The 15,606-nt window shown below is 41.1% G+C and overlaps 1 protein-coding gene across 1 annotated transcript in view; it reads right to left on the bottom strand.

Annotated features, from left to right (window-relative positions):
• The window catches only part of grik2 (glutamate receptor, ionotropic, kainate 2), a 176,417-nt gene that overhangs the window by 50,182 nt on the left and 110,629 nt on the right, over window positions 1-15,606 (bottom strand). The window contains exon 9 of the mRNA XM_029503529.1: window positions 4,579-4,802. Coding sequence (XP_029359389.1) covers window positions 4,579-4,802 — 224 coding nt within the window. The remainder of the gene's footprint in view (window positions 1-4,578; window positions 4,803-15,606) is intronic.

The raw sequence follows: 15,606 nt of genomic DNA, 5'->3' as shown, positions 1-15,606 counted from the left end.
AAGAATCCGAGACAGTCAACAGGGACTTGTCAGTAATTCTGTACAGACTAGGAGGAAATGCAAGCGATAGATTAGAGAAGATGGGAGACATAATTTACTCCTATGGTGTAGAAAGATTTGGGGTGCAAGATAGAAAGAGGGTTGCAAGAGTACAGGTAGCTGCAGCAGTGGAAAAGAGCTACAGAGGAAGAGAGGGAGGGAATTAATGTGTTGCAAGAGGAATTGAGGAGCAGGCTATCGGTACTCAGAAGAGCTGAATATCTTAGGAAAAAGATGAAAAAGAAAGAATATATGAGGACAGCATTTTACAGGGACCCGTTTAAGTTTGTTAGAGGATTGTTTAACCAGGAAAAGGGAGGGCGACTTAAAGCAACAAAGATGGAAGAAGAAGAGTACCTGAGAGATACATATTCAGATTCTGAGCAGGATAGAGTAGTAGGGCTTCCACCTGACATGTCATCATTAGGGGAAATAGATCAGGAAAGGGATGTTAGACTACCTAGGTGGAAGGAGGTTGAGGAGGTAGTCAGGCATGCGAAGGCTTCTTCGCATATGAGGTTAGGTTCATGTAGAAGAGCTGTTGTTTCTTTGTTTAGGGAGTTAGGGGCGAGGGGACAGCAGGTGAGGAAAATACTGAAGGAAATGTCAGATGAGGAAGTAAAATCCAGTCAGTGGGGTTGGATTAGAAGAAGTAATAGTAGCTGGGGGCCCAGCAGGGAGAGCTCCTAAGACAGACAGACTCTTAGGAGAAGCAGAGGAAGAAATCCAGGAGAGAAAGTGTATTTAAGTAGATGATGTGGCCTGTTTGAGCCTCTTTGAGACCATGCGGTTAGTCAAGGTGAGTTGGTCTGTATTGGTTTGATTTGACTTGTACTCTTTCTCTGATTATAGGACTGTTCAGGTGAGTTTGTTTGCTGAATCTGCTAGTGTAGCTTGTACTCCACCTCCTGCACCCTCTATACTTTCATGCCCCCTTCCCAAACCAGAGTCACTGTCTAGCCTCCTGGAGGTGTCATGGGACTAACTAAAATGTAAAATGTAGAGGCTAATTAATATTCTGTGCCTTGGCCTGATAGTGGCTTTGAGTCCATCCACTTCTTTCTAGTATAATGCAACTTCCTACATGCTAGAATTTGACACAATTTGACATTTGACACATACTAATTTGCACCTTGTATACTTGTTTTTTAGGGGCCTAAATTAAACTATTTACTTCAAGCCTGTGTCTTAGCAGTGTTTCAGAAAAATTTATGCAAGGGCTGCATTGGATTCAGCGGAGAATTTCAACAATGTGACTGGCACCATGCTTTTGATATGAGCACAAAAAAGGACTGGACTATTCTGGAAAAATGTTGTGATTGAACAATCACATAGGTTTGCCTCAGCTTCTAAAATATCTTATATTGTCTTCATGTACATGATATAGGGAATGGGATTCTACAAAGGCTTTAGGTGTGATATGGTATGGGGGGTGTTTTTCAGCTGTTTCCTCACATGTACCAGAAGCTCTGGAAGTTCTGTTTACGTCAGGGGGGGCATAAAAACAGTAACATCCAGCAACATCAGTAACTGAAAGAATAGAGGCAAGTGCAGCACAGCATGTGGTTTCAACTTGACCTAGAACTGGGCATGGCAAATAACAACTGCTCTGGCACTCTGCATGTCTGTCAGCCTATCACTCATGCTGTCATGCAGTAGAGAAGAAACACAAGCATACATGGATAAAGTGTGCAATGTATACACACGGACACATACATATATTTATGTAAGTAAATATATGTATATGCATATGCATACTCAATATATATTTTTTAGAAATGTATAGGGAGACAATCTTGCAGTATTAGTATTGTCTGTAAAATGCATGTGCTATTTGTAAATTGTGTGTGTTTCTTAACACAAATGATATGAACAGAATGTTAGAGGAACTCCCCTTTGGAAGGATTAAGCAGAGAAAATTGGACAAGTAGATTTTCATGAATCTGAAAGACATCTGAATGTGTAAGTTGGGAAAACTATTATTTGCATGTTGTACATGCTATTTATGTTCAAAGCTATGATAAGCAACATTTGTACATTCATATCATATCATTCATTCACTATTTCAATCAAGGTTACAGCCTGTTTTAGGGTATCTTACAAAACTGGTCAAAACCGATTTGTAACCAGTTGGAAGACAGAGACACTTGGTGACTTCTAACAATATATCTTAAGCAGAAGGATACCATCAGATACCATCACAAGATGGTATCTGCTCATCACCAGTCAATAGATCTGTTTTGTTTTGGAAAGTGACATGATTTAACATTCGCTCAGTTTTTACAGATGTTGGTCCATTCTATTCTACTTGGTTATTCTCTGTTGACAAATTGTATCATGACTCATCAGGAGATAGACTCATCATGGCTTTTATGAAGTTTATATGAATTTTTGTTTGGCAAGTGTGGACATGGCCTACATCAGACTTGCCAAGGCTGCATGGGTGGCTGCACACTGACACACTGAAGGGGGCCTTATGGGAAATAGTTTGGGTTGCTCCCAAAAGTCAGTCGCTTTGTGATTTGAAAGACATTGAAGAACCCCTAAATCTAATGTCGGAATTGTTAAATTGTCAACACTGAAAGGTCCTGTATACCAATTAAATGACCAATAGCAGAACCATCCAATCAATTACATATTAAATATGTCTATATGTATCCTGTAGATATGGCAGTAGATAAATATAGATATATAAATAAAATATTTGTATTTTAAACAATTTTGAATTACCAAAATGCTTTCACTTAGCCTTTATTAATGTATTTTAATCATTAGTTAATGTACTTATTTCATCTTACTTACCACTCATACTTTCATAGTGGGAAAATGTTAAATATATAATTTACCTTTAAGACTAATTTAATGAAATTTTTTGGGACTGGTCTGTGCTACACTGTAGAGGGCAGCATGCATTTGTGGATACAGGAAAAAAGAACAAATAAAGTGTGTTTGTGGGGGCTTACACTTACCAAACACTTAGGTATTGTGCATATTCTGAGCCAACTTAGATGACAGCTGCTGCTTTTATTCTCTCTTGTGATCATATTGCCAGTAACATTAAAAAAGTGTGTTAACGGTAAAACTGTCGGGACATGAATGCAAGGGACCCAATGTCTCCCAAAAGTTTTAGAGTGAACACAAACCTTCCTTTCTCTTTCTTCACAGTGCTTCAAACAGCCATTAGAAGCTACAAGTAAGCAAGCTTTTGAAACAATATCAGCATAGTTTCAACAACTGGAAATGATAATATGAGTATGACACTACAGGGAAAAAAAACTATACTATAAAACTATAGTGTAGTAAAACACAAAAGAAAGCAGCATATTACTGAGCTGCAGATATGGATTTTATATGCACGACACCTACCAGTCTCTGCTGGATTTTTTTACATTAGTTTTTGATTTGGTCAAAGAAGCAGGAGATAGAAGCAGATATAATAGGAGTTCTGCATTTCCACCATGGGGTCCCATTTAAATGGAAACAAACACTACGATGCTCTTTATATACTTTCCTAACCCTTCACATAATGGCTATAGCCTTCAAATTAAAATAGCCCTTATACTAATAAGAGGTCTCTGAACAAATTTTCAGCTCTGCATAAGAACTCCATACAGCCTTAGAAATATTCACAAGCATGTTTGTAGTGATGTATTTCAACTGTAGCACTCCATCATTTGTTCTGGTGGGTTTCTCTGAACAAGTGTAATGTCATTTCAACTTGGGTGGCACAGACTAACTGCAATGAGAGACCTGAAATTGCAGGTTATAGCCCCACTTATAGGAGAACTTTGATGCAGTCCTTTCTAGAGTGAGAAAGTGAGTGATGCTACAACAGAAAAAAAAAGGTTTCAGGGAGAGATTGTCAGTGCAAAGCAGTCTGGACAGATATTATTACTCTATCATTAGGGTATCTCAGTTGTTATGGGCACCACAAAATGTTAGTCCTGACAAAGTATAGATTTTAGTCCAAAGCAAAGATTCCACTGATCATGATCAGATTTGGCTTTTTAGTCTCAGGAAGTGTTGAGCTAACTGTTTTTGTTACTAATTAAAAAAGAATAAAAGTCATACATTATCTGTGCATCAAAGTTTTGTTTGATACATGGTGAAAAGAACAAAAGAAAAGAAAAGACTGCATTATCTCTGAGACACTGGGAAAAGTGAGGGAAAAGTGGGAGAGGGGTCACAGCCATTCACATTGAGCTCCACATCACATCCCAAAAGCACATTTTCTCATATATGTGAATAGAAGTTTCTGCTTCATTCTCAGACATAGACACACTGGGACACACAATTCTGAAACAGCCGATGGATGTACAACTTAATTGTCCATAACCTGAATTCCTATGTCTATATATTTTTTTCCTTATCAACTACAATCTGACTAGAGTATAATTACTTTGTCATTACCTGATGGTGGAAACAAAAAAATAAGAGCGTTATTAGACTTGTTTGTCAGATCAGGGAGGCCCGAGCAAAGGCCACTGAGTGTGTGTCTGACTGTGTGTGAAACTGAGAACACTGGAAGTGGTATGTTACCTGGCTATAACAAACAGCACACAACTGACACCCAAGTAAGCCAGCAGAATATACATCCAGATATCGGGCGAGAGGGGGTTGAGGAAGGAGAAGACCCCAGGGTTGGTTCCATTTGGCTTGCGGTAGAGTATACTTATACCCAGTGTCATGAAGGGCTTGGAGAAGTCAATAACTTTCTCACGCACGTATGTGATGGCAAGGGGAGCCACTGCCAGATCAGCTCTCTGTCAACATTAAACATAAAGAGAAAGAGGGTTAGGCTATGAATCAGGAGAACAGAGAGAATTTATAGGCAGTTGAATTAAGAAAACAGGGTTGGTACACACTAAATTGTCCCAAGGCATTTAAGAAAAAAAAAGCAACCTCTTCATTATGCACCCATCAAGTATACTCTTATACCATGCTGACCACTTTTCTCTTTTTTGGAAGTATATCAAAACCATCCATGTTTTGTCCATTTATAACAATGACTGTTAGCTGTAAGCTCACTTGGAAGCATAAAGCCATGTAGAACAGGAGAACCAAAAAATAAAGTCTTTCTCAAGCATCCACATTTTTTGGACTGGAATGAGAAATAAGCCAAAATGAGTCCAATTAATTTTATTTCTTTATATTATTTTGCTTAATCTTTTAAGTAGTCTGATTTACCCTGCACCACAATTTGAATAATTTTAATTGTTGTTGTTGCTCTGTGTGAACATCTCAGCTTTGTTCATTGTAAAACAAGATGCTTGGGCAAACAATTCCAAGTGGTCAGCCAGCAATTTTTTTAAAATCTCCCATTAAAAGTTATGTTTTTCAGACTGTCATGGAGTGACCAGAGAGCTGAGTGAGTATTGTAGTTTTACATAGTTTTGACTATAAAATAAACTGAATTCAAAAACACCATTCAGATTTTTCATCTTGAACTTCACACAATACTCACAACACAACACAGGTGTTAGTTTTACTATAGTATTTTCAGCATGACTCAGAATGTTGCATTTAATTACATCTGACCAGTACAAATTTATATTTGATTAGTGAGATGTCATATAACACTCCTCCTGTTGTGTTGCAGTTACTGAGACACAAGGCTTACACATTGCAGCTGTGACAAAAAATTTTCCAGGATGGCTTTCCATACCAGCTCACCACGTCATTACTGAAATAGTCAACTAATTGGCTTTGGAATATTTTATTTATTTATTTATTTTTTTTTCAACTTGGTTTTACTGGGTTTTAAGTATAATCGGAAATAAGTGCACTTTAACTTCTACATTATCTATCTGTCTTAGCAGGAAGTACAATCAAAAAAGGGGTATAAAACAAACATAACAGACAACCGTAAAAAGCAAATAAAGAAATATTACTAATGAAGACAACAGCTCAATAAAATAGGCAGAAAAAAAGTACAAAAAACAAAACAAAAAGTACACTCAGATATTCAGACAAAGTTACACACAAGTCAAACAGATCAGACTGTGTAATTTACATTCCACACCTTTAAACCAATTTCACTGCAAGCTGACCATCAGAAATAAAAAATTACAAATAACAGTGACAGTGAAAAGTACATGGTTAATTTGGAATTGCAGGAAATCTAGACATTTAACATAGAAGAATAAGGTGGTCTACATTGCCAAAGTTAATTTGAAAAGATTTGAAGATTGTTTTGGACATATGTAGTATAGCTGTATAAACCCATTACAGTGCTATTATTGGTTCCAGTTTAATCGGTGTATCGCTTATTTCAGAAAGTGTATTAAAATTGTCAACCCAAAAGTCAGTTAGAGATGGACAACGCCAAAACATGCTTGCATTATTTGGAGATGACTGGTTACTTTTTCAGTTCACATCATAATTGATCAGGGATAATTTTTATTTGGTCCAATGGGCCATATGGATAATCTTACATATACACCCTCTAAAGACTTGCTTAGGTCTTTCTAATTGCTCCTCCAATGCCAATTGAATGTTCAGTGAGGTGTTTTTTAAAGAGCAAATTTCCCTATAAATGGTCGTGGGTTCAGTTCCCAGCCTGGGCCCTTTCTTTGCAGAGTTTGCATGTTCTCCCCATGTCTGCGTGGGTTTCCTCCGGGTACTCCAGTTTCCTCCCACCATCTAAAGACATGCTTGTCTAGGTGAACTGGTTACTCTGTCTGAGTATGAGTGGTTGTTTGTCTTTGCGTGTTGGCCCTATGGTGGACTGGAAACCTGTCCAGGGTGTTACCCTGCCCTCGCCCAATGTGAGCTGGGATTGGCTCCAGTATTCTCCGCAACCCAGAAACAGATAAGCGGTATAAGATGCGTGTGTGCATGTGCACTAACAAGAACAAGTGGTGCAAGAAAAGTTTCAAATTGTGGGTTTCAGTAGGAAGGGTGGGAATTCTGCAGTATATTCTGTGGACATACAGACGTGGACAAAATTGTTGGTACCCTTCCGTTTAAGAAAGGAAATAACTTGAAACTTACAAAAGCAATAAATAAAAAATTACTGAAAATTAACTAATGAAAATCAAACCACTTTTGAATTGTGGTCCAGCAGAATCATTTTGAAAAACAAACTAATGAAACTGGTCTGGACAAAAATGTGTCCTCAAGTCTCCTGTCAGTCTTCTTATTTAAAGGGTGAAAAGTGGTCACTGTATTGCTTGGTATCATGGTGTGCGGCACACTGAACATGGACCAGAGAAAGTTAAGGAGAGAGTTATCTGAGGATATGAGAAAGAAAATTATAGACAAGCATGTTACAGGTAAAGACTACAAGACCATCTCCAAGCAGCTTGATATTCCTGTGACTACGGTTGCACATATTATTCAAAATTTTAAGGTCCAGTAGCTAACCTCCCTGGACATGGTTGCATGAGGAAAATTGATGACAAATTGGGGCGACAGATAATCCAAATAGTAACCAAAGAGCCCAGAATAACTTCCAGAGATTAGAGGTCTCCAAGGTCAAGGTACATCAATGCCAGATCACACCATCCATTGCTGTTTGAGCCAAAGTGGACTCAATGGAAGACAAAGAGGAGGAGGAGGACTCCACCAATGAAAAGAAATCATAAAATGAGACTGGAATTTGACATGCCACAAAGCTTCTGGAAGAATGTCCTTTCGACAAATGAGACAAAACTGGAGCTTTTTGGCAAGTTACATCAGCTCTATGTTGGGATTGCCTCCAATGTGCTCTAAAAAGAACAAGAGGTTTACATGTCCCTCCTGAAGCCTGGGCCAGAGTTGTCTACATGTTTGAAAACGGTGCCACGACCCTTATAATAAAACCCTAAGGCGTGGATCTGAGTTTCATAAGAAACGGACCGCGGGCATTGGTTAGAAACCAGCACCCTCAGCAGGGGTCCACGGTGATGTCACACAGGTGATAAAGATGCTCCGTGGCCCGCCACCTTCGCGTTTTCCCGTGGCCCAGTTGCAGTAGAGCGCTGTCCCAGCTATCCTCTCAACTGGATCGCCGAAGGGAGCAACACCAAACATTCAGATCCTGCCACCACAAAACCCCAGGTCAGAGTCTTCAACTCGCGGGACGAGCATGGACTGCCGTGTTTCCCTTTTTGTTAATTTTTTTTTTCCCCTCAAACTCAGCGTGGACCCCCGTGCGATCAGCTGATCCACATACTGAGAGGACCAGCACACTGGCTTTGTTATCCGAAGCTAACAAAGAACATTGTCTTCCGTAATCTTCCCCGTCGCCACCAAGGGATTCATCACGTCGCCGTTGTCTGAGGAACGCTTGACCAAACTGAAGAACGCATTGCGGACACTCAGAGCGGCTCCCTCTCATTCTTTAAATCTCTTACTCTGGATAAGTGGAGCAACCAAAGTAAGAGGGCTAATGACTGGGTAGAGACAATTTGAATAGTGTGCATTGCATTTTATTTTACTATGTCTTTTGTTTATTTGGGATTCAGTTCTATGTGTTTGTTTTATTATATTATATATTTATAATATATTATATATAATATAATCATGGTCTTTTTATTTCACAATGAAGGAGATACACTGGGGTTATGGACTTTGTGGTTTGTTTCTTTTCCTTTGTGTAACCATAACATAAGCTGGACCAAGGAAATATAGAGCATCAGACTTTGTGAACTGATGCTGGAGTTGTCTGCTAGTCAGGGAAACATAGTCTGGTCCAGAATTCTGGAAAAAATATTTTATAATATAATTTAGAATTTTTATAGTATATTTTACTGTTCGTGTTCAAATCAAATATATGAAATTGATTTGGACGTCTCCTGTATCCTTCAAATGAATCAGTGAGTTCACTTTGGGAACTCAACAATTTGGTGACCATGACATGATGAAGGAAGGACTTTTATAAAAGGGTAGAATTGATTTTAACGTTGAAATTAAGGTGCTTAAACAGACAACTCACATAAGGACAATGAATGAGGCCTTAACTAAGGGGTAAGCAGATCCTTGTTTGACCAAATATCCGCTATATTGGGACTTTCAAAACTAACGTTGAGCCATGTGTCCACATTGTCTGTTAACAGTGAACTGACTGAGAAAAGAGATTGTTGTGAAAACTACGGTTGGGGTTACGAGCCGATTCGGACTGCTAGAGTCTTACAAATAGCTGGCCCCGGGAGGTAGTCGTCAACGGGACTAGGTAGTCTGTCTGAAGGGAACCTCCCTAGGTGAATTCAACATATAAATTATTTAAGGTGAATTGGCTGCTAAATTTCCTTGTGGTAGTCCGGAATCTCAGACCTGATGTGAGCATGTGACGAGGCACCGTAACTGGTGTTCAACAGAACCGTATGTGAGGGCAGCCCAGAGGTCTGGGGCTTGATGAGGACAAGGGAGGGCTTAAGACTCAAGAGTTGTAAAAGATTTGAAGATTATAAGGCTATAAAGAATTGAAGATTTAATGGTTTTGTAGGGTTGGAGTCCCAGGGTTAAGCCCTAAAAGCCCCGTAACTTGCTATTGCCAAAGATTAATGAAGTTTGTAGGTCGTTTAAAGGATCAGAAGTGCAAACGTGTCAGTAAATCCAGGGTAGTTTTACTGCAGAGTGTATTAATTTGTTTTTTACTCCGAGAGAGGTATCAGTTTGTAGCCTTCGAAATTCCATATTGGAGGTATCCAAGAGTGATCTGAGAGACTGAGGGTTGGCTGGGGCCTAGAAGTCCCGAGGTTTAAAAAATCTTGGTATTGTATGGCAGTATGGTGGCAGTTACAACAATTTCTCAGGAGTGCTGCATTGAGTGTCTGAGTTGTAAACACGTGTAGTGGAAACCTAAGACAAGCTGCACGTCTCACTGGAAAGTGAGTGCAGCTCATTGGGTCAGTGGCTGGGGTGAACTACATACACACTGACTGGCTCAAGGCTATACACAGAAGTTAAATAAAAAAAGAGAAGGGGGGGTCAAATTGGATAAAATTTGTTTTTCAGGGTGAAGAGCAGGAGAATCTATAACCACGGAGAGTAAGTGAATGAACCCGAACAGGAGGTAAGTATAGTATAGTGTGAAGAGTTTGGTGATAATTATTCTAGACCCATGATGTCATCGACAATAGGTGAGCAATGGAAACCAGTGGAAAAAAAAAAAACAACAAGTGATGAGCGGACAGGCAGGACAGGCGAGACAGAAACTAAATGATAAAATTGATGCTTTGTGGGAAGAATGGAAATAGGAGGAGAGAGGTCCAATGAAGGACAGTAGCAGTACAGTAGTAGTTTATTGCAGTTTTTAATACAGCTTGAGGCAACTGCGAAACAGGAACTAGAGCATAAGAAAAAGCAACCAAAGGTGTTTCACAAGAAATCTTGGATGAAAGAACTTCTTAAGAGAGCACTGATTCATCAATTAACTCTAGCCTGCATTGCGCTTTATGCAAAAAAAAGGGGCCCAACACATAAAAATGAAAAACAGGAGGCCCAGTGACCAAGCCCCTCCCCCCTCCCACTGCGTCTCCTTACCCACAGCCGCCCTGCTCTGCTCCACCACCTTATCAAATTCCATTAGTACAAGTGAAAGGATAGCTTTTAGATGGAGAAAATGAATAGGGGTTTCAAAGAAAAATATCTCCAAGAATTAACCGAAGCCCAGCTTAATGAGCTATTGTTTATGAAAGAAAAAAAGAGCAAAAAACATTGAATCACAACAATGTACACAAGAGCTGATTGAAAGGTCCAGTGCTACTCGAAGACAGCATGATCAATACATGTGCGAAGGTGAAAATCAACAGAAAAAAAGGAAGGGGACTAGCACTGCACACACAGGATATGTAGCAAACACACCTACGGTGAGAGAGACCATATCTATAACACCTGTAGGCACACAAAAACCTTTCTCAACTAGAATAGGAAGAGAGCGATCTCCTGTGACTCAGACATTGGAGGAAAGTGTAGGCAATGTGCGGAGAGAGATTCGAAACCTGGAAGCCCAAATACAAGCACTGCATTTTACAAACCATCATGGATAAAAAAGGACCATCTAATAGTAACAAGGGGTCCAATATAGATGTAATCCCAATTCAGAGTGACTCAGACTCACAGGAGTACGATAGTGATTCTCCACTCTGAAGAAATTAAAAGAAAAAGCGAGACAATTCAGACCAAGAAGAGCCATTTGTTAGACATGCCACACAAATAGGGAATGCCATGCATCAGAACTATCCAGTCCCACAGGTTGCAGTAAACTCTCTGGTGTTTCACATAGATTAGAAAGAAGATGTCCCCTCCTTTTTGATTAGATGCAAATCCCGGTGGTCTGATGCTACAGGCTCTTATCCTGGTTCAGAGCAGGAGTCCATGTTTAGAAAAGCTGTTATGGATGGTATCCCCAGATCAGTCAAGACGGCCATGGAAGATAATCCTGAGATACCTGGTTGTGACTGTGAGAAGTGGGAGAAGTATCTGGCTCACCACTTAAGACTTCATCTTAAAGTTTCAGCAGAAAATACAGAAATTCAAGCACAACAGGCTCAGTTGTTGATATTGCCATTAGATTCAACACGTAAACAACAAAAAAGCAGACCAAACAGATGGTGCAGCAGCAAGACACGTCTAATGACTCAGATCTCTATCCTATTCCTAATTGGTCAGCTCAACATCAATATTCAAGAGGTTTTGCAGGGGAAACCAGGTCAGGCTGGTTCTGGCTTTGGACATTCTGGACACTGGGCTAATAGGTATCCCAATGCACCTAGAGTTCAGCTGACAGAACCGCTATTTCATCAGCCACCTAATGTGAACTTAGCCCTAGTCAGTTTCCCGCCATGCAAACTTTGGATCAATACTGAAGGGACCGAAGAATACCTGCTCATGTAGGCTTGGCAGATCCTTACATGAATATGACAGTGAATGATGAAGACATGCCTTTTCTTGTTGATACAGGGGCGAGATACTCCACCATCAGCGCTGAGATGCCATCTGCAGTTTTGTCAATAGACTCTGTGCATGTTGTTGGATTCTCGGGACAAAATGAAGCTCTGCCTCACAAAACCTTTGCTTGTGCGTGTGGTCAGTCAGACTTTCTATCACCAGTTTATGAATTCTGATAACTGTCCTCTTAATTTAATGGGCAGGAACGCATGGGTGTAAATTGATGCTTCTGTGCTCAGTTGTCTGGACGGACTGATGGTGACATTTCCTAATTCCTAAGTGAAGTGGAGGGCACGAGTTGGCATATTCAAGCTGACTTGATCCTGGTTAGGCCTGAGGATGTGGCTTCTGCTGTACAATGTCTCATTCTAGCTGGGATACTCCCATTTTGCTTGTCGAAAAGACAGACCCAGGGAGGTACTGCATGGCACATGACCTCAGGGCCATAAATGCTGCCACCACTACTCCCACAGTTCCTGTTCCTAATCCATACACAGCCATGTCCTCCCCTACTCCAAATCATCAGTGGTTCTCATGCATTGACCTTGCTAATGCTTTCTTTTGTCTCTCAGGTTTTGAAGCAAAAGCTGCAAAGCTTATTTTTGGCGCCTGGTGTTGTGTTGATTTAGTATGTTGATGATTTATTGACCCCTCCCCACAATCCTGTTTGCAGGCCACACAGTCTTTGCTCCAACTTCTTTATGATCTTGGCTTTGAGATCTCCTGTAAAAAGTTGCAATGCTGTCGCCAGTCTGTTACTTTTTTACGCAGTATAGTCTCCGCCTCTGGTACGTCTATCTCTGGCTCCCACCATTCATCTATTCTGTACCACCCTAAACCTATCACAGTCAAATGTTTTTATTTCTTGGTTTAGCAGGTTTTAGCAGACATTTTGTGCCTCAGTTTTGCAAATTCACCTCCCCCCTGCATGCATTGGTAAATGAACAAGTGTGTGTGACTATGTGTCACTAATTTGGACTACTGAAGCAGAAGCTGCATTCATACATCTCAAACAAACACTTGCACATGCTTCAGATTTGGCTGTTCCAGATTACAAAGAATCATTTTACTTGGATGTTTCTGTAAAAGCACAGACGGCTGATGGTGTGCCTTTTTAGAAAAAAGGGGGAGGTAGACAGGTCTTGACATATGTTAGTGCTACTCTCGACCCCACAGAAGCAAGACATCCATCATGCACACGACATGCAGCAGGAATAGCAAAACTGCTCCAAAGACCGCTCACATTGTAATGGGACATGCACTGACAGTTTTAACAACGTACAGCATAGTGGCTTATGTGAACTCAGCACCATTCACCATGACATCTCTTAGACAGAACAGACTAGAGACTAGACTAGAAAAAATCCTAGGAACAGCTCACATCACCTACACACACAAAGGTATCAATGTGGCAGACAACATGAAAGAGGGACCACCACATTGCTGCAAGGAAAAGGTAGAGAAGGATAACAGAATAAGAGTAGATTTGTCATGTACACCATGGCCAGACGCTCAAGTTGAACTGTACACAGATGATTGTTGTTTCAGGCACCCAGACAAAGTTTTACAGGCAGCTTATGTGGTGATCAGACAGTCAGAAGATGGCAGCAGAGAAATAGTAAAAACAGAAAAACTAGAGAGAAAAGTGTCATCTCAAAGCTCAGAGCTCAAAGCAGTGATTGCAGCATTAGAAATAGGAGCAGGAAAAATAGTAAAAATACTATTAAAAAAACAGCTACTGGAGCACCGATTAAACATAAAACAGAAACAAAAATGCAACAGTTGGCAGAGGCCCTGATGAAACCAGACATGGTAGCAGTAATAAAGGGGCAGTAACAAAGGGCACGACACACATATAGCAAACGGTAATAATGAAGCAGACAGGGTAGCTAAACAGACAGAAGGATATTCACCTCGATACATGATGATACAGGCAGAGAAAATAGTGCAAGACATTCTTCCAAGATGTGATGTACATCTGTTAATAGCAGAACACAGCAAAGCCTCACCATACAATATATCAGTATGGGCAGAGCGAGGGGCTACAAAACAAGACCAAATCTGGAGAGCTCCAGACGGTAGACCTGTCCTACCCTCCGGCATGAGCCAGACTGTACTAGAGGAAGCACATGGTCTCACAAACTGTGCAAAGAAGCAAATGAAAAATAATCTTTCACTTCGGTGGCATCCTTATGTAGCAGCAATGATGGAGAATTATGTGAGAGAGTGTTCAGTGTGTAATGTATATAACGTAAAAAGTAGTGTGAAACACCATGAAGGGAAATGACCTTTACCCAAGTTGCCAGGTCAGGAAATAGTGATTGATTACACTGACATAGTAGACAGTGTGAGAAGTTACAGATACTTGTTGGTTGCAGTGGATGCATACACAGGCTGGCCTGAAGCTGTACCCACTGAGAATGAAGATGCAAAGTCTGTGACAAAGTCTTTGATTAATCACTACTATATACTAGTGAGGATTAGATCAGATAATGGCACACACTTAAAAAATAAAGCCTTTTTGGTTGATCTCAGAAATGTCTGATCTAGGGGCTGATCGCAGGAATGGAGTCACATAACACGAGGAGGAAATGTGCAACCCGGAGAAGACTACACCCTCATACCTCATTGTCATGTTTTGAGTTCTATGGCCAGGTTTGTGTTTCATTGTCAGGGTTTGAGTTCTGTCATGTTTCGAGTTCCGTCTAGTGTGTTCGGTTTGTGTTGTCACATGTTTTATTTTGAAGTCCTGGTTCTGTCGTGTTCCCCGTTGATTTATTTCCTGGTTGTTCCCTCCTGTGATTGCCTTCCCTGTCCTGATGTGGTTCACCTGTGTCTTGTCTAGTCTCTATATTTAAGTCCTGTTTTCTGGCTAGTCCTGTTCAGGTCCTTCTTCCTTGTTCACTTGGTGGTGCTTGTCTCGTTTGGTCTGCCTGCCTTCTTTCCTGACTCCTGCCTGTCTCTTTGCTAGTGGTTGCTTGCCCATGTCTCTGCCTTTGTCTCTCTCTCTGTCTTTCTGCCTGTCTCTCTGCCCATTGTCCTTCCGCCTGTTGTCTCTGCTTGTTTACTTGAGTATTTTGTAGTTCTTGTTTATTTATGTTCATTAAAAGTATTAAGTTTTAGCGTAGTCCTCACGACGCGGCGCTCCCATTGCCGCCTCCGGACTTCGAGGTGCCCCCCCCCCCCGGACTACGCGGCACTCTCTGCCGCCACCGCCTCCAGATTTGGAGGCGCTCCCCCTGGACTACGCAGCACCCCCGCTGCCGCCACTGCCTCTGGAGTTCATGGCGCTGCCTCTGCCCATTGTCCTTCCGCCTGTTGTCTCTGCTTGTTTACTTGAGTATTTTGTAGTTCTTGTTTATTTATGTTCATTAAAAGTATTAAGTTTTAGCGTAGTCCTCACGACGCGGCGCTCCCATTGCCGCCTCCGGACTTCGAGGTGCCCCCCCCCCCGGACTACGCGGCACTCTCTGCCGCCACCGCCTCCAGATTTGGAGGCGCTCCCCCTGGACTACGCAGCACCCCCGCTGCCGCCACTGCCTCTGGAGTTCATGGCGCTGCCTCTGCCCGTTGTCCTTCTGCCTGTTGTCTCTGCTTGTTAACTTGAGTATTTTGTAGTTCTTGTTTATTTCTGTTAATTAAAAGTATTAAGTTCTCACCTACCTGGTTCTCCTGGCTCCTGCGTTTGGGTCC

This window comes from Echeneis naucrates, chromosome 6, assembly GCF_900963305.1.
Source record: "Echeneis naucrates chromosome 6, fEcheNa1.1, whole genome shotgun sequence".
In the NCBI taxonomy this organism is placed as follows: domain Eukaryota; kingdom Metazoa; phylum Chordata; class Actinopteri; order Carangiformes; family Echeneidae; genus Echeneis; species Echeneis naucrates.
This window is presented reverse-complemented; position numbering and strand designations above follow the sequence as displayed.